Source organism: Aplysia californica, unplaced genomic scaffold (genome assembly GCF_000002075.1).
Source record: "Aplysia californica isolate F4 #8 unplaced genomic scaffold, AplCal3.0 scaffold01415, whole genome shotgun sequence".
NCBI classification, from domain to species: Eukaryota; Metazoa; Mollusca; class Gastropoda; order Aplysiida; family Aplysiidae; genus Aplysia; species Aplysia californica.
Genome location: NW_004798685.1, coordinates 50867 through 70976, shown reverse-complemented (window position 1 = coordinate 70976; position 20110 = coordinate 50867). Strand labels below are relative to the sequence as shown.

General features: G+C 39.3%; 1 protein-coding gene across 4 annotated transcripts in view; it reads left to right on the top strand.

Moving 5' to 3' along the window:
* Positions 1-20110, top strand: part of LOC101854689 (serine/threonine-protein phosphatase 4 regulatory subunit 1) — a 58047-nt gene that overhangs the window by 14504 nt on the left and 23433 nt on the right. For 2 of the 4 annotated variants that reach the window (XM_005112800.2, XM_005112799.2), the window contains exons 2-8: positions 1435-1479; positions 8145-8229; positions 8531-8637; positions 9573-9715; positions 10051-10197; positions 12843-12947; positions 17043-17108. In XM_005112800.2, the coding sequence (XP_005112857.1) occupies positions 1435-1479; positions 8145-8229; positions 8531-8637; positions 9573-9715; positions 10051-10197; positions 12843-12947; positions 17043-17108 (698 nt within the window). Of the gene's footprint in view, positions 1-982; positions 1104-1145; positions 1350-1434; positions 1480-8144; positions 8230-8530; positions 8638-9572; positions 9716-10050; positions 10198-12842; positions 12948-17042; positions 17109-20110 lie in introns of those variants that run through there. The other 2 variants (XM_035973564.1, XM_005112801.3) reach the window with 2 other exon arrangements.

The following is a 20110-nucleotide window of genomic DNA, read 5'->3' as shown; positions in this document are numbered from 1 at the left end:
CCCCCCCCCCGAAAAAAAAAACCAACAACCAAAAACTGTTAACATTCTTTTACTACATGTAATAGGCCTACTGATGAATACGAACTTGGTAGGACTACAATGTATTCTTTTAAAATACAGCAACCAAGGCGATTGACAAAGAAAATTACAAGTTATTAGTTATTAGTAACACTGTGCTTACAAAAATGCTTGTATTGAGGCTTGTTAGAAACGTGTAAATACCCCTCCCCCCACCATTTGTACTGCATGTTATATAATTTATTCTAATGATCTATTTATGTCTACGATTTAGTACCGTGTACCGGCATCGTGTAGTTGATAAAAATCCAAAAATAGTTTCCTAGTTAAAGTTTACATGATCGTATCTACTCTATAATAACCCTTTAACCTTTGAAAGAACAATATTTGGGATTTCGTTGAAAAACAAACAACCAAAAAAAATTTTAAAATGCAAGAATGCTGCGTCTTGTGTCACACTGACCCCCATTAAAAAAAACTATAACCTCAAATTCAAAACAATGACAATTGACAGCACCACCAAAGCAAAATAAAAATAAAAATAAAAAGCCCCCACCCCCTATAAAAGAAGCCTTTAAAATACCTTCTAATCCACCAAGTTTTCATTAGGCTACAGAAGAAGAAAACGGCATTAGTTCCAGTTCTCTATGAGAAGTTTGAGAAAGCTGTCCTGTTTTTAAACTTTTGAATTATTTCCTAGTACAAGATATGTTACACCAGCTACCAGGTTTCATTCGATAATATAATTAAATAAGAAATTTAGTAAGTAAGAGTTTGGTGACTGGGGTTAGGATAGTGTGTAGAAGCAATAGATCATGTCGATAACGGTAATCTTCATAGTATAGTGTGTTGTTGCAATGCCGCTGCTGTTGGTGGCCCTCGAGTTTCTTTCATCAAACTCTCTTTGTCCACGAGAAAACGGGGGCAAACACCAAGGGAGCACGGGGACCCAGCTGATCGACTCATCGCTCCCTTCTTTGTGTGTCCCTCGGACTCAACTAGACAAAGGAAAGATTGAATTTCGTTTTCACTTTTCTCGAATACTGAACGCTTGCACGGTTGTAGAACCACACGGAGATGTACGAGTACGTAAACTATATTTTCCGGAACACGTGGGTCTAATTTACGATACAAACACGGTTTCATTCACGAAATACGGACAATGAAGTTTACGCAAGTAGAGTAGCTGGATGTGAGTCATCGGCCATTCTCGTACTTTTCCGTAGCGAAAAGAAACAAATTCACATGAACCAATCATCATCCAATATTGACATCAAACCATCCAATGAAAACGCTGTAAGCATACCTCGTGGTCTTTTCCAACATGGCGGGTGAGTCCACCTCACATCATTTACTTTGTTTCTTAAAAATTTAAACTTTTTGCGCCAAATACATCTATCTTCTCATGTTTTTCAGATTTGGAATTTTACCAAGATGATACAGACGAAAACAGTGAAGATGGTAAGTTGGAATGTTCAGTTTTTTGGCTATTTCATTGCAAACATTGGCGTTACCCTAAATGAAAGAAAATGTGCTGGTTTGAGGGAGCATCATGCCCTTTCCCGCCGTCCATGTTTTTTTTCTTCGATCGTCTGTGTCTAGTCGTATTGATCAAGTGCTGTTGTTAGTGTTTGATATTGTGGCAGTAATTTTGTTCATAGTATGGTGTTTTATGAAGTAAGTAATAGGTATACAACGACAATGCTGACCTGCCCATTGTGTAAAAAGTGGGACCCGAATCGGATCCATCATGGTGCGAGGTCATGTGACCACTTTTCCCGACCTTTTCAACTTGGCCCGCTTTACATTTTCCCGCCATCAAGGCTGTCGGTGGAGATCGAGTGCATGGTGTTCACACCCGCTGTTGAATTATTTCAGGATTTAATCATTTTGAACTCACACGTGTGGTACCTACGGTTGGTATAGAGTTATTTAGTGCCATAGCATTGGTAATTGCGTATTTACTACCCTTGTTGTGAGTCACAAGTGACGTGCGACACCGTCATAGATTCTAGCACTACGAATTTAGGTCATTCATTCGATGACACCCACGAGGTGTACTCGTACAACTAGCCTGTGCCTAGATTCTAGTGGTAGATCTACTCTTGTACTGAAGCTGATAAATGTAACAAGAAAAAGAAGTATAAATGTATTGGTTTTCTAGAACAAGACTTGTTCTCCTTCGAGAACACTTAGACTTAGAAATCTAGACTAGACTGTCTTTTATCTAGAATCTAGAGTCTAGATCTAGAGGAGTCTAGATTTACATGTTCACGTAATGAATGTATGGATTCTAGCAGTAGGCTGCTAATCTATAGCCAAGGTTTAGCCTTCCCACGGATAAGATTTGCCTACTGGACTTCAACAGTTTTTTTTTCTGATGTTCTCCAATAGATTTGTATAGATCTAAATCAATAAATCTAGATATCTAGATCTAGATCTAGACAGATCGGGAAGATTGAAGAATACCAGACCACTTGTACATTATTGCGCGAGAATGTGGGGCGGGTGGAGGAGGGGGGGGGGGGGGGAGTTCAGGGGGTCTACCCCCTGACAAAATTTTAATGAATAGATCTACCGGTTCGAGATTCTCCATTGAGAGATAGATCTAGATCTATACGGGAAAATTATGAATTCCTATGGTTGAGACATAGACGTCTAGATCTAGGAGGCAGTCAGTCCGCTGGTCCGGTATTCTTCAATCTTACCGAAATCTGAAGTTGTGTTTTCACAATTCGGAGCGTTCACAATTTGAAAGATATTTTCGTTCACCGGTTTGTTCCAAGATTCACTGTATTCTCTTTCAGGTTCTAAACTTCACCCAGGATTTTTTTCTGAGATTTTACTTTGAATAGAAGAACCAGAGGTTGAATTGTTCATGTTTAGGCCTAGGTTACTGGAGTTCATTCGTGGGACATGGCCTTTTTTTCTACAAATACAAGCACTTCAGCTGTATTGCTGATTTTCATGTTTGTAGGTTCAAGGATTCCCTGTTGTTACACAGACTTCTATGCAATTGCGGTCCCGTTTGGGATACTAGCCTCTAGATCTCTAGATCTAGAAATCTAGATCTAGATCTAGATCTAGTTGTAACCCCACCGACGATTACTTCTAGAATCTAGATCTAGATCTAGAATCTAGATCTAAACGAATATTGCAGATGTCTTTTCGATGAACGATCGTTTTTCCTCCGTTTTGGAGTTGGAGCAATCACAATTTGAAGAAAAGAACGTCATAATTACGATCGAGCTGTCACCCTCTCTAGGATCTATTTCTCTCTCTCTCTCCTCTGTCTCTGTATCACTCGCATTCTCTATTTCTTTGTCTGTCTTTCTTTCTCTCCACCTATTTTCCACTCTTTATCTTTCTCTCGTTCCCTCCTGCCAACTGGGGCATGTACATTGCTAGCACTTCCCCCCTGCTGTCTCTCTCTCTCTCTCTCTCTCTCTCTCTCTCTCTCTCTCTCTCTCTCTCTCTCTCCTTCTCTCTCTCTCTCTCTCTCTCTCTCTCTCTCTCTCTCTCTCTCTCTCTCTCTCTCTCTCAACACACACACACACACTCACACACACTACCGGGTCTGGGCGCTGAAACTTTCAGAAATTACAAGAGTTCCCCTACCGGGTCATACTTCGTGACTTCGTTTACGGAAGTCCGTACTTTCTGCTAGATCTAGATATATATCTAGTTCCGTAGCCTACCTGTTCCTCCATCATTATCAACTCCCTCCGTTAAAATCTGGGACAGCGTAGGTCTGCCGAAATTCCATAGCAAAAGATTCGTACTCGCCTTCGTATCGTCTTTTAGTTACATTTACGGTAATTCTCTCTGCAATAGTTTGTTATGGAAACCTGCCTGATTGTGTCTTTCCTGCCATCGGCCATTATTCCGCTGTGCCCCATGAATTAATTGCGGGTTGGTTGGCAGTGAATTTGTGGCGCCGAATTTTTTACCTGCAAATTGATAGTTTTTGTGCCACTACTTTCCTCCTATCATTCCCTCATTCCGTTTGCCTATCTTCGTACTGTTGCCGCGGCTGGAAAATATGCGCGCTGATCAAGTATATTGACTTGTGTGATGTTAGACAGAAAACAACTGTCGGAAACTTTTTTGCAAATATGTTGTCTAGATCTAGATTCTAGATATCTAGAGATCATCAATGCAGAGGTTCTACGGCCCGGGAACGTGATAAGAGCCGCAACGAAAGAAATTTGGGCTAAAACTAACATCAAGAAAAATTCGAAGTGGTGTTCTGAGGTTGTGACATATCACATTCAGACATGAAAATTTAGGAAAATTAGAGTATACGCTGGGTAACTATTGTGAAGGCACATATCTATTCATTCTTCCCAGGTTTGCATTCTATCAATGGTGCGATGACAAATTAATTGAATTATAGTAACAATGGAAGGGGAACCTACGTTGCCAGCAATGGAAAGATAGATCTATGTTGGTGAAGACATCAAACAAGACAAAATCTTGGTGAAAAAAAAGGTAGTATGGGTTGTTGTCAATCTCTTCAAACAGGCTCCCAAATGCCATTTTCAACCCTCTAAAAGTACTAAATTTCAATTTCTTCGGGGGCTTTGACCCCTGAACCACCCCCGACTGTTTCCGTGCTGGGGACTTGTGACCCCCTTTTCCTTACTTTTCAGCTTCAGCTATTGGAAACACCGATAATAGTAGGGCCTGGCAGTGGGCCACGATATGGGAGTGAATATAGATCAAGGCTATATATATGCAAAAAAAAGGGGGTGAATGTGATGGGGCGGGCCTGGGGAAGATGGAAAGGAAAAGCAAGAGATATATATATATATATGTATATATATATATTATATATATGGGGGGGGGGGGGGGTGTGTCTTATAAGGCATAAGGACTGATTATGAATTTTGGCCACCTCTATTCTCACCCGGAGTGAGAATAGTGCAGGCGAGTCTTGTGGCTATTCTCACCCAGTGCGCGTTCACCCTAAACCACAGAATTCTACACTGATAACAGAAAAATGGTAGAATTCTGTGCCGTGAACAAACGTTCCATTACAATTTTGTAGCCTACTAAAAGTAAAAGCGTACAATTTTGTCTGTGGGCAGTGGAGAGAGAGAGAGAGAGGAGTAGCGCGAGAATTTCCGGGTTAAACAAAATGGCGACCGGCGTAGTTCGGCTCGATTCGAAAAGTTAAATAGCTGTAGCATCTTTGTCGACAACCAAATTTATTTACTTTTGTGTTTTAACATCATTTTTTAACTTTGTTTTGGTCAATTTGATCGTCCACACCGATAGACAGTATTCAGAAAGAGACGGAGAGAGAGAGAAGAGGGGAGGAGTTGATCTTGCGAGAACTTCCGGGCGGGTGAGAATAGCCACTTTCATGAATTTTATGCTTTGATCCCTTTGTAGTCATGAAACACAGTGTAATAGCCTACCAGTAGTAAAGTGCGAATAGCAACGGGAGATTATTCGGACTCGAGTAGACCTCGCTTACGGTACAACCGGTGATTGCGCACACGCACTGGAATTTGAGTCTGAATAGCCTTCAGTGGCTGTTCGGACTCTGGCCACTTCGAAAACATAAAACATTAATACTATTTAAATCCGTATCGATATCCAGTACTCTGTGCTAGGCCTAGTGTGATTTAGTGCAAATTGGACCGCAATTGTACAAGAGTGGAGGCTGTAGTCTTTAGATCTATATATAGGTCTCTAGATCCAGTTCTAGATCAGGAAAAACAAAACATCAGAACCTAAATTAGGCTGCCTTATTATAAAGGGTGCCACTGACTGAAGTGTCTTTAGGCTATTTCCAAAGGGGGGCATTTTGACCTCTACTTCTTTTGTATGTTTGTCACACTCGTGACCCGCTATTTCCAGGGTGCCGCTAAAGTGGAAACAGACTTTGTGCTATTGAAGCTAGAGAGGTGAGCAGAGTAGGCCCGATTCCTGGTAAAGACTTCTCAGTTGACATCCAACCCTTGGTGCTCATACGACCTTATGCAGTTGCAAGCACCGTAAAATCTCTACTAAATAATAATACTTACTTTCTCTCATTCCTTCCTGTCAACTGGGGCATGTGTAATTGTGATATTTGCTAGCTCTTCCCCCTGTTCTCTACCCACTCCCACTCTCTTTGTCTCTCTCTCCCTCCCTCCCTCCCTCTCTCTCCCTCCCTCCCCCTCTCTCTCCCTCCCTCCCCCTCTCTTGCGCACACACACACTTCCGGGTCTGGGCACTGAAACTTTCAGAAATCACAAGATCTTCCCTACCGGGTCTGTATACTTTGTGAATTTGTTCCCGGTTTCCGGGTCTGTGTACACCTGAATTATGAATTATAGGACTAGAATCTAGGTTTAGACCTGCCATGGGAGGAAAGGGAATTTCCTCTTCTAGATCTAGATCTAATTGTCCGAAGCAAAATGGGTGCCATGAGAGCTGTGGTAAAAGGCCCATTATATCGCTGGAACTCTTGGTATTCTTTTATTTTTGGCAGGCGCTATTTACAACGCCTCGTTCTGAACAGCTCCCGTGCTATTTGAAACGCCAGTACTAGAATCTAGATCTAGTAGTAGCCATCGTTTTGACATAATATTGTAGTTCTGCCTGAATTGTGGAAGCTTTCTCAGTTTCTTGACAAACCTCCTAGGATTTGACTCCTTTTGTTTATAGTCTTATTCCGATCAAAATTGGGTAGATCTAGATCTAGATTATAGATCTAACAATTGTTTCTGACATTGCTTAAAAGTAGTCCTGTTCATCTTTCATAATCATTTGAGTTTGTGTCGAAAGACGTTTGGATAACAGTAACAAGACGGTGCAACTCAGTATAAGTAGTAGTTCCTGTCCACAGTGTCGTCATACTATAGATTCTTGATCTACCTAAAAATACTATCTTTAAGTTAGGCCTAGAGAACGTATACAAGCTGTCTACGTTCGCAAGGCCTAAGTCTAATGTTCAGTGCTCCCAAGTTTCAAACGTGGCATCGAATCCGGTCCCGGAAGGTTTTTTTTTTCTTTTCCTCATCCTAAAATTAAAATAAAATAATTAGACTCAGACCAAGGAAAGCCACTATTGAACTTTTAACCAGGCCTAAATTGGTAAAAGGAAAATTATAGGCTATACTAAGGAACTCGAATATCCACTTCATTTCCGTCGCAAATAGTTTTTGAGATGTCTGATTGTTCTTAATAGATCTAGATCTAGAGATAGACGTGCTTTGGACCAATTGGGGCCTGCCTCCCTGAGGTAAAAGAAAATCTGAGGGGTTACAGGCGGGCAACACGCCCCCGTTTTAACCCATTGATATTTTACTGTTAGATTTGAAATTTTCTTGGAAATAATTGATTTGCGACAGTTTTAGTGACTTACTTTATGTGTGATCTGCAGCAAACAATAAGCAGTTTGACCCCCGAAGCAGTGCATCTGTTTTCGGGAGTGACAGTAAAAAATCTACTAAATTTGAGTAGGCTTAAAGATAAAAAAGGACTCTTGCTTTGTATTTGTTGGAAATATTCAGATTCTCTGGTTTAACACAAGAGGACAGGAATAGCCTAGATAAAATCGGGGTGGGGGGGGGGGGGGGGTGTGTTTTTTTTTTTTTTTTTTTTTACCTGAAGAAAATTTCACTGGCTTGGGAGTGAAGGTGAACACAACTCATTTCCAAATATGAATTTCATTATCTATGTGAACACTCACTCATGACTAAAACCTCTTCATGCCTGCTGTGAGCATTTTCTCACAACAGATTATTTTTGGTCCAGAGAAGGTAAGCCTATTTTGATTATTTAGTGCTGTCTTGTCTACATGAAATGGGCCACAGCATCAGTAGAATAAAAAGGCTGAAGCGGGGATCTGAACTTTGTGACGAAAATTTTGTGCAAGAACATGATATGAATGTTCCTCATGAAGGTGACATGGACATTGCAAATGATCTGGCTTTTGAAGAATATCTTTTGAGGAACTTGGACTTACACTTAGGTATGGAATTTATATCGGCCAGAGCTATTAGTCTTGTGCATTATTTACTTCAGATGTTAAAAAGGGGGTGGGTGATGCCAGCCTTTTAAAATTTATTTTTTTATGTTTCAGCATTTTATGCAAGGTTGTCTCATACATTTTGTGTTGTCTTCCTCAGGATATGGCATTGACAATGAAGTTGAAGACCTCACCCCTTTGCAGAGGCTTGAAAAATATCTTGATAGTGACAACATATTTAACAGGTAGGATTATATCTCAAGTTTTTTGGTCTCTGAATGGTTTTGCTTTTCCCATATATTTTTGGGTATCAATGTAAATGCTCTTCTGGAAACTTGCCTTTTCTGAAATATTAACAGGTTTTCACCCTTTCCAATTTATAGGTTTTTTTTTGTTCTGGAAACTTGCCTATTCCGAAATATTAACAGGTTTTTACCCCTTCCAATTTATAGGGTTTTTTTTGTTCTTTTGTTGTGTCAGTATGTCCTGTTTGCTTTTCAATGAAAGAGGCTAGGTTTCATTTGGTTTTTGGTTTTTTCCCCCCAGGCAAATGCTTGCAAGAGGACTCCTGGATACATTGCGGGCAGTTTATGAGTCTGAAGACAATTGCTTTGCTGTTATGGATGCCATGTCCAAGCTCTCAGAGGACCCAGGTAAGCGGTTGAATACAAAGCCAATCTTAAATACAACTGAGATATTAAATTAAAAATTTCATTGCTGCGTTATTTTTTGTTGGAGTCCGGAATTTACTAAATGTTTTGCTAAAATAGCCTATGCTTTCTGTCATTTATTCTTGGTAGCATTGCCACCGAGTGACGTGGTGTCAAGTCTGAAAACAACGCTATATCTTAAGCTTTCTATTCATAATGTGTTACAAACACATGAATGAATAAGTTATAGATCTAACCCCCTCTAAGTTGATAAGTCATAACGAGTAGTTGCACACATTCCGGGGTTTGAAAGGAAATAGTATAGGTCAATTTCTGAATGTTTTGCATTCAAAGTTCTTTTTACCTACATGGTATTCAAAACTATCTATAGACTAATTTTTATCAGGTAATATCATTTTGCATAAATTCAAGCTCTTTTGAAAGATTTTGTACAGTAAAATGGAAGTCTTGTTTCCTGCTTATCCTTTCGAGCTCCTCGTGTCGTAAGTCAATTTGTTCTCTAATATCATTGGACGAACATCTAGAGCTACCAACTTGGCGTGTTTTGAATGAGACTTAGGCTAGCTTTAGCCTACGCTTATGGTGTAGAACCAACACAGGCGATTCTAGAAGAAGCAACAAACACACACAAACTCGAGCAGAAATTCATGTATCGGGGAACATAAATCCAGGGGACGGGGGTTAGGGAGAGACAGACACGCACACACACACAGGGACATGGACAGAGAGGCGTGCGTTAGCGGAAGTTCACGAACGCAGAACATCGAGCACACACGGGCTAGATCTACTCACCAACGCAAAAGAGCTCCATTCTTTTGGTAGTTATTGATGTTTTCTGTTGAAATTGAGGGCATCACAGAATTATTTTTTTTCAGCCGTCATGACAATCTTGAACCATAACCACTTGATTCTTTCAGAACCATCTGTCCGCTCCGAGTTGATGGAGCAGGTTCCACATATAGCTGTGTACTGCCAAGAGAACAAGGATGCATTCATAAATGCTGTACCTCAATACATTCTTCCCATGGTAGTCCGGTACCTCAATGATGCAAATAGCCAGGTGAGTTGAAGTTGGCTATTTGTAAATCTTTTTTAAACGTAAAGGCAGCTCTCATTATATTAGATGTCCGGGCTGAGGAAGCAGAATGATTTCTCAACTGAAGTTTGATAATGCACCTAGGTTCTTTTAATTTCCCCTTCCATCCAAGCCTTATTTTTTTTCCTCATTGGATTGTTTGCTTTGGAAGTTTTTTTTTTTTTTTTTTTTTTTTGCAAATGATTTGAGAATAAATAGGTGAAAGCTTCATTGTACACTTTAAATGTGATTTGGTAAGCTATTGTGTGTGACTTATTTTGTTGGTTCTTTTTATAACAAGTTTTTAATAAATTTTGTAGGTGAGGAAAACCAGTCAAGCAGCACTGTTGGTCCTGCTAGAACAAGAACTGGCAGAGAAATCAGACATCGAGCAGCAAGTTATTCAGGTCATTCTGGAACTTGCTTCCCCAGAGAGCCTGGATGAATGTCGCTCAGAGGCGGCTGCTGTAAGTTTGTTTGCCTCATGGACAAGAAAGATTATTTTGATTTTTTAAAAGTTTTTGTTTCTGTGGTCAAATTGTTTTTTTGATGACAATGACTGAAGTCATGGTCCAGTTTGATAGTTTGTCCTTGGGGAGCTGATGCTTGATTTATTTCTGGAGTATGTTTGAAGCTGTCAGTTCCTTTGTGTACCGAAAAAGTGCTTTTTGGTATGAAAGACATGGGTAGTGAGATGTTTTGCAGATCAGCTCACTACTCTGTCTTTTGCATCACGGAGCACGTCTGTCAACGCTTGTATGTGGAACATGTCTATTTGCGGTGCAAGATGTTTACTCTCAGGCCGACAGCGTCAATGCTGGATGTAATAGTAACTCTTTAGGAGCCTATCACAGCCAGCTTTGATGAGCGTTGTTCTGAGACCAATTTCATCATCATGAGGAGCTTGCCTGTTTGCGAAGTCGATTCTAAGGGAATGTTCATTTGAACTTACATGAATGTCAGTAGCACTGGCCAGGTGGTTGCGATGTGTTTATGACCATTGTCACATATCACAGCCTGCTTGGATCAGTATTATGGCATATCGTTTCATCATTATCATGGATTTACTTTGAGGACCAGTTACTGTGTTACGTCAAGTGGTCCTTGATAGTATCTTGTATGGTAAGAGTCCTTAGATGTGAGCAGTTACAGGAGTCAGTTTAGAATTCCGGATAGATTTGTTCTGGGACTGTTTGTTTTTCAGTTTTTTGTTTGTTTTTGTATTAAATTATGGATCAAAAGTTTTTCTGTGTGTGGTATTGTGTCTTCTGTTTGGATTAAGTTTCATCTTTGTGGCACGTCAGAGTGACTGTGATTTGCTGGAACAAGTCATATCACAGCCAGCTTTGATGAGCTTCAAGTTTGGATAAGCGCAGAATTCTTCAGGTTGTTGTAGAGGCACTAGTTTAAATCAATGCTGTCCAAATGACTTGAAAATAGTGATTTGGTAATGTTGGGTAGTGGTTTTTGTCATTCATCAGCTTGTGCTGCTGTAAGAAGCCTTCATCGGGAACTTTATGAAGACCAGTTCATAAAGCTGCTGAATAACCAATTTGTCAAGGCATCAAAGTGATTGTGATGTGTTTCAACAATCATATCACAGTCAGCTTTGATGAGCTTGACTATGGGTGTATCAACTTCAAAGTGGAATAACATTTGCAACTGACCTGCTTGTATCAAAATTTTTTCACGTGTACTTTGCTGTCAGTCACGAGAGGTGCAACGGGTGAGAGTACGTGTGGTGTGTTGGAATGGAATAACCATTGGATCTGAGCCTGAATTGACACGGTCAACACTCAGGCTACCCTGACGTCAAGGCGGTTGTGATGTGGTGACACCATGAGCATATCACAGCCAGCTTTGATGACAGGGATACCTATAAGCTGCAGACACTGATCGGTCGTGTACAAGAGCTGTTACATTATTTTCCTGCATTTCTAAAACTGGAAGTACTGTTTTCGTAAATGGAATGGTTTCATACCGAGTGAAGGTGGAAGTTGAAATATGGAAGAATTTAGCTTTGTTTTGTGAGCTGGATAAGGAGACATTTGATGTTGGCCTTGTAAAATGTTATTTTTTGTTTGAAGAAATTTGATGCCCTGAAATTCATAATTACCTAGATTTATGCCGGTTTGTCGTTTTTGGTTCTGCACATCGTCTCTTCGGTGGGAAGGACTTTAATAATGAGCGACCACCCCAACAAACACGATAAAGAAGAGACTTGTTACCCTAACCATACCCCTAGATCTAGCCCTCTATTCTACTATTTCATAGTGGTCGCTCGTTACGGAAGTCCTTCATTTTGGTTCGTCAGAAAGTATTCTCAAGACTTCCAAGTTTTTACAAAAGCTTTTTTTCCTACTACTTTTAGATTTGGGGGACTCCTTGATTTTGTGTGTAAATTTTGTCTTGTTGGCTTTTCACCTGTTTTGTTGTTTGTGTCTTAACTGGGTATGTCCATGGAAAACCGTGCAGTGTTTGATACTAATGGCTTGTCAGACTGACGCCTCTGGTTTCTAGGGTGAACATTTTTTTTAGTCCACAATGACATACTGAGGAGTGGTTGTTTTCACGGAGTAATTGAAGTTGACCAATTTTCTGATCCATGAAGTTTTTGTATTGTGTGGAAGTGAAATAGGTTATGCTTGCTTGCTTACGATAATCCATTTATTTTTGTTCGCTTTTTTAGATTTGTCATGGCATTTGGTTATTTGAGTTGAAATGCCAAGTTTTGATATTGGTGGTAATTTGTTGTAATTCAAGTTCTCGTTGGTGGTTTCAACACCTTGTTTTTTTTGTTACTTTTGTGTTTTGGTGTATTTTTGGGAAGTTCATGCACATCTCTATTTTGAAGTGAGGACATTGTCATGCAATGTCATTTTTCTCAGCTTACTGCCCTTAACAATAAACACTTTGTAATGTTTCTTTTGTCTGTTCTGGCCAAGCCTTTTAATTTGTGGCTATTCTTTTTGTCAATTTAGATTTTTAAAAGGTTTTTCCTATTATGATTTTCTGATCGGATTTCACTAGAAAATTTAAAGCTCGAATGTTGTGACAATCTGTAGTTCTCAACAGGTGAAAGTTATTTTTTTCTTGATTTTATATTTTTCAGCTAATGAGTAAAATGGCTCCATTGCTGGGGAAAGACATCACTGAAAGATTATTCTTACCTAGGTTCAGTGAGATGTGCACTGATCCATTGTTTCATGTTCGAAAGGTTGGTCACTTGTGCTTTACATTTTGTGGACTGTTTCGTTGTTGAATGGATGTTATTGTTGTCTGTTGTGTCTGAATCCCCTTTTCCTTTGTTCAATTCCAAGAAAAAAAAATGGATGACACTGGTGATCACACTACTTTCAAACCATACCTGTTTATGGTCAGTCCTGGTATGGGCTGTGTCCTGTTTACTTTGTAGGGCTTGTTCACTCTTTGTCAGCGTGAAAAAAAATTCGATGTCATTTTTATTAAATTACCAATGCCCATGAAATTTGGCATAGCACTTTTGCAGGCTAAGGCAAAAAACAGATTTTCTTGAAGCGTCTTTTTGGATGGATAAAGTTTATTTTCATAAGGGAGCCTACAAATGCCATGACAGACATTAGACTCCCTTTTGAAAATGTTTATCCACCCAAAACGCTTCAAGAAAATCTGTTTTTTTTTGTTTGCCTCTCCTGTAAAATTTGAGAAACACGACTTAACCAGTTTACTGAGGGGCCCTCGATTTACAAATGTAGTAAAATGTTTAGAATGTCTGAAAATATTGTCATAGAATAATATTGCCGTATGTAGGTCTATATTAGACCTTTTTAGTCAATCAGGGCTATGCTGTTAAGGTCGTATCCTATCTGGCGTACAAAAATGTGTATACATTTGGAGGGGGGAAAATGGCGGCCTCCATGTAGCTAGTTGATTTTTGTAGATGTTACATCGAAAAACAGGTTCCAGTTGGAATGGCAGTGACTTCATTACAAAAATACCCACCATGGATTTTTACTACGTGCAATTGCTTAAGGACAATTGCTTAAGGAAAGTAAGCAAAGATGAGTTAAGCTTTTAGAGAAAATATCGAAGTGATGAAAAGCTGGCTGATGGCGTGCGTGGATCTAGGCCTTCTGTGTGTACACGATAGTTGTTTACCATTACTGGCTGTGCCCGTGCATTTACGGTGTTTGAAAGATTAAGGGAAAAACTAATGTAAACCTGAGAAAGAGGTCAGTTATAAATTTAATATTGTTTGTAAGAAAAGCAAAAAGAAAAGGTGGGAAGTATGCCCCAATGGATCATTGTTTGAAACTTAATACAATAGAGCCCCCTTTTTTGCCCCTTTTTTTTTCTTAACCTACCATCCGGGACGAGCCTGTGAAGACCCCTTTTTTCATCATGGCTTTGTTTGCGTTACTTTTATACTTGCAACAAGTCCTGTCCTTGACACCCCAGGGAAGGCGATTCATGGCCATATTCCAAATTCTTACACCTGGTTACTAATTTATTTGTGGATTACTAAAACATGCTGGTGGCTGGGCAGCGCTGTTTACTGATAATTCAGCACTGCAGCTTTTCATGTGCAATTACAGATCAAACCTAATCTGAAAGAATTTTTTTGCGCAAAATTAGCTAGAAAATTGCTGCCAGTTTAGTTACCTCCATCGCTAGTCATTGGAAACTGAAAACTTTTCCCTTATTGGTGCCTTCCGTCTTTTTTCTGTAGAATCCACTTAAATTTAATTTTAATGTATTTTTAAATAGACAATGTTTTTATTGAAAAGAAAAAACATTCGATAAATATTCAATCCGGAAAATACTGGTTTCTTTGTCACAAGACGAGTGATGTCTCTTGGATGCCTCATGTCACACATCAATGGAATGGTTGTGGGTAGACTTGTTTTGATCCAGCAATTTGAAAGCTTACTCATTAATTTTAGGCCCTATATAAAATGCGACCAGTTGACTGCAAAGTCTGAATCACTACAAATAAATGATTTGCAGTATCATAATCTTCAAAATGCTCAGTTTGAGACAGCGACACCACCATGTCCCCACATTTCAGTGTAATCGCATCGCTATCCCCTAGACTATCTTGATGTTACCATGTGGGTCTTGCATCGTCATTGCCTTTCTCATCCTGCACCAGGGTATAGGCCACGGACAAACACTTTCCACCTTTTTTCTATCCTGGGCTAGCCTCTTGATGTTATTCCATGTCTTCCCATTTTTCTATACATCGGTTAGTGGGATTCTTCTCCAGGTTCCGCGCGGTTTTCCCCTTGTTTTCTTACCCTGTGTATTCCAATCCAAAATTTGTTTCATAGGTTCCTCGTTTTTAAAAAATGTTAATAAAACAGGTCAACTTTTTTGTTTACGTTATGCAGTAACATTTTTTTTCTTTCCCATTTTAAACCGTTAAAGTCAAAGAAATCATATAAGATTTTCAGTGGCTTTAATCAATGGGCTTCCAGATTGCGGGTCATGTAAACATAATGTAAAGCGAATTGTTCTTAATCCATGTTAACGCGGACAGATGGAAGTGTACAAGATTTGTTGCATATTTGATGAGATTTTAAAAAATGTAACGGAAGATATCAACTGGGATAGGCAAAATACTGAGACAACCCCAGAATTTTTTTGGAACGGAATAGTGACCCAGAAATGGCCAGATCTAGTTGTTTCATTTAATTATTTCTGAGTTATATGCTGACCTCAAGTAATTGCGCTTGCAGTAAGCCCCATAGATAAAAGTAATCAAGTCTTAAGTATAATGATCGATGATATTTTTTAGTACCTACAAGTCGTATGCAAAATACACGGTTTCTGAAAAAGTTTAATCTTAAACTGAAATGCAGATGCCACCAAGCAAGTCTTGGGGATTTGTGATTCCATTGACCCCCAGGGAAACAGGACATTGAAAGGTGGTGGCCAGCAAAATGGTGCTACAAAGCTTGCATCAAATTTTTAGAGAAGTAGGCCTACAGTCAAATCTGTGTAAGACGGCCACCCATTGTCAAGGAGAAAAGTGGCCGTATAAGACAGGTGGCCGTCTTAACCAGGACTGATCAAGATGAAGAAAACAAATCATTCTGAGGTCCCAATCGAAAGTAGCTGCGTTGTTGTTGGTTTGTATTTTTTTTATTTTGTTGCTGATTTTGCACAAGAGTGACAATAAAACTAAATGTATCAGACGAGGAAGACAGAGTGCCATGTTAAAACAAACACACTTTTCAGAGAACGAGCGACGCTTCTGTCGCAATTTCATTTTGACGTCCATTGTTACTTTGTTACAGATTGGGTAAACAGTGACCACTCGTCTCACGTACGATTTGTGTGAGTTCAGGGTGGGGCTTATGGGTTATGAGGAATCACATGGTTACCTCACCAGCAGCTGAAAATTGGTGAATTGGTCAACAGTGGGAGGGGCTTACGCAACATGATCGGTTGGAGGGACTACCTAACAACGACAAGTGATTGGATTATGACGGCTCGCCCACAACACCAGGGGCTAACGCACAATTTAATTCAGGGCTTCCAGTCTTCCACAATTTTGCGGATTTCCGCAAATTACTAGATTTCCGCAAATGGAAAAATTTCCGTGAAAATTCGTGGCGCCCCCCCCCCCCCCCCAAAAATATTTTAAAAAATATTTAAAATGCGAAATAAAAATTTTCCATTATTACCAAAAGTCAACAATAGCCAACCCATACCGGAAGTGCTCTTTTATTTGAAAGTGTAGACAGTGTCTTCTTTCACTTTCTAAAGCACAAGAAGCACAGCACCAGCTCTGTAAACAAGAGGAAGAAATGACGATTGTGGTTCAATAGATCTTGGGCCTTCCAAGAAAACTCTAAAGAGAGCTTGATTTTTTTTTTTACCAGACTTGTTTATTTGTAAGTATTATTGTAGATTTAAGTTGAATATAAGCTGTCCAGTTATTTAGATCTAGAATCTAGACTAGAATCTAGAGATCAAGTCAAGCTGTTAATTAAAAACCATCTAAGCTATTGTTGTAACATCTGCTGAATGTCTTCTGAGTTTTTAAAATCATGTTTACTTTTATACATTTTCATATTGAGGAATAAAAAATTCTTGGGGAATAATTAGTTTTTGACCCCTAAAATTGGCGAAAAGGTTACATGATTTATATTGAGTGTTGCAGTATTCAGTTTGAATGGAAGCATGACCTTGTTCAAATAAAGGGTCCACCACCACCGTTTGCATGTTGAATTACAAAATGGCTTTTAGTGCAATTTTTATTATTTGATTGTTCCTTTATGTCTCAAGTGACCGAGGAAATCTATTTTTTCTTTAAATTTGTTTTCAGGTGTGTGCAGCCAACTTTGGAGAAGTTGCTAGTGTTGTGGGTGCTAGAAATTGTGAAGAGTACTTGGTAAGTGGATGGCGACCATATTTGGGTGTATTGCTCAAGATTAGTTGGAACTAGTTTCATGCCATGTGCATTTGCATTCATTTTCCATGTTTAAAGGTGTGAGTGTTACGTAATTTTTAAAACTTTAAGGGGAGGTGGCTAATGAAAATGCCAAAACTCAGTTCCAACCATTTTGTAGCCACTTTGTATGCATCAATGGATACATACACCTTAAAAAAGAGGTTTTGTGAAAGAAATTAATTTTTTTGTTCTTCTGGCGGGGAAAAAATGGCGCTGATCAGCAAAATTTCTGTATTTTTATAGTGTTTCTACAAAACCAATAAAGATAGAAGCTTCATACTTGGTATATATGTTATATATTGCTTGCTTTTCCTCCTTACACAATTAGATTTCAAATATCTATCATACATTTTCCAAATTTTACCCTCACTTTGACCAATGTTCAGAATTCAATATTAGGAGATGCTGAAAAGCAAAAATGCCAAATAACTCAAAACAGAATTAATATTCAGGAAAAGTGCTTTTGTAAGGAGGAAGGCACTTATCTTGGGAATGATGTGTGAAAATTTCAATGAAATCTGACTGTTAGTTATTGAGATAAACTTTCTATAAAGTTACCAGTTAGCTGAAAATGCAATTTTTGAGAAAAACACAAAAGTTTTCGAAACATTGTGCAATCACAACCATCTCGGTTTCACTAAAATCCAACATTATTCAGCAACATACACCACGTTTACACAGCACATGCTATTTAAAAAGCTTTTTTTGACAAGTTTTTACATCAATTTCCCCCCCCCCCCCTGTCCTCTCACAATTGAGTCTGCGCCCCAAGAATGTAAACTCTCATTTATCTTTCAGTTTCTGTTCTTAAATGGGAGAAGAAGCTAAAATATCTATGTAAGGTAATAGGACATTCAAGGGCTTGTGTGAAAATTCCAACCTACTCTGACTGTAACTTTCTGAGATCTAATCAAAATAGTGCAGCAGATTTGGCAGAAAAGCCATTCCGAGAAAAACGCGAATAAAGATTTTGCATTCTGACATGCCCGTCTAAATTTATATGTTAATGTTGCCATACTGAATTGTTTAGGTAAATTGAGTTTGTTGTTAGTCTTTTCCACATTAAGAAATCTTTAAATGGTGACTGCCTTTCTTAGAATTAGAAGAGTCGAGACTTTGTCGAGCCCCCCCCCCCCCCAAAGCTGCTACCTCCCCTTCATTTTCTTCCCATGTGTTTTGGTTTTGCAATGGTGGAATCTAAGAGGACTGCAACCAAGAAAGGCACACTGTAAGCTGGCACTACATGATACTATCTAGATCTGTATATTTTCTCAATTTATTTTATCCTATCTATATATTTCTGCAGTTGCTTCTTTCAATCTTGCTTGAAGAGGTTAACCGGCTTTGGGAACACTGGTCTCCGATTTTTAAAAACCCAATAATAAAGTTAAAAAATTGTTTTAAATAACACCAGGCCTTAGAGATTTCTATTGCTGGATCTACGCTAAACAGACTTGTTCACTGCGAACAACCGGAGAGGCTAGGGAAGCCATCAAAACAAATTTATCTCTAATTCTATAACTTTGTCGATCGAGCGCAACGTAGATCTGTAGATCTATACTTTGAATACCCCAGCCACATAATCATGGAAAGTACTGAAGGCTATTATGTATTATATGTATAATCTCAACAGTTTAGATCCTGGATTAGCTCACCCAAAACGACTAAGACTAAGACATCGAATCGAATCACGATCAGATAAACAGACGAGAGAAGGCGAATAAGAAGGAGCATGTGTTCGGTAGGCCTTGTCGGGCCGTAATACTACACAAAATTGTAAATGGAGATAACAATAATCATTCAGCCTGTAAACAAAATTTATTAGCGTTGAAATCGGCAACACAATAGAAAACTCTTTGAAATGCAGCGAAAACGTTCACGTTCTGTATTGCGGCACGCAGTGTAAACAATGGCCCGCTAGGGGAATCCCCTTCGATGCTACCGGCTCGGCGAATGAAAATTCACGGTCCGGTCACGTGACGGAAGTGGCCAACCGGTATTTGGTACGGTCTTCAAACATACCTAAATGGGTCCCCAGAGTAGTTCCGTACGAAAATGAAAGTGCAATAATCGAATAGTTCTTATCACGGCCTTTCCAACGATACCAAACTTGATTACCTTGCAGCCACGGAAAGTGTTGTTGTCAAGGGGTAAAGTTTAGCATTTCTTGACGTTTTGTTCGAATTTTTTTGCCCCCCCTACCGCTTTCAAATACATTTCTATATATATTACAGGTATCTTTAGGTTTTGGGACCTTCACAAACGGATTCTTGACATATTTTTCTGTAAGAATATCCAAATACTCGAAGTTCCATTTAAAAATAAAAAAGCAAATACCCGATTTTCGAGGTGATCGAGACCCGCGGATTCCCTTAAATGCGTAAGATGACATACACACCCTACCCCCCAAATTTGTCAGTTGGACCAATACTTGCATTTCACAGGGGGAATATTCAGGACACTGATATAATTTGGTCGAATATCTTTGTCAAATGGCTCCATAAATAGCAGCTTTCTATTGGCAAGAAATTCTTTTGAAGATAAGTTTAACTTCCATTACAAAGTACCATAAAGGTGAACGGATGGCTCCAAAAAAGACAATGAAGTGGGCGCCACAGCCCTATCTCCCAACAGTATACACCAGAGGAGACTCCATCCTGAAGCCTCCATTTTCTCTGCGGAGGCCACTGCCATTGACATGGCACTGGACTCCGTAGAAAATTCTCCAAACAAATCTTTCCTAATCCTTTCTGACTCTCTGTCTTGCATCACCTGACTCACAAACTACATACTCTTACACCCAAAAATAGTTAGGCTACAACAGAAAATTCACACACTATCAGAGACAGGAAAAAACATCATATTCGCATGGATACCTAGCCATGTGGGCATCCGAGGAAACGAGCAGGTAGACGACCTGGCGAAGAAAGCTTCATCCCTTC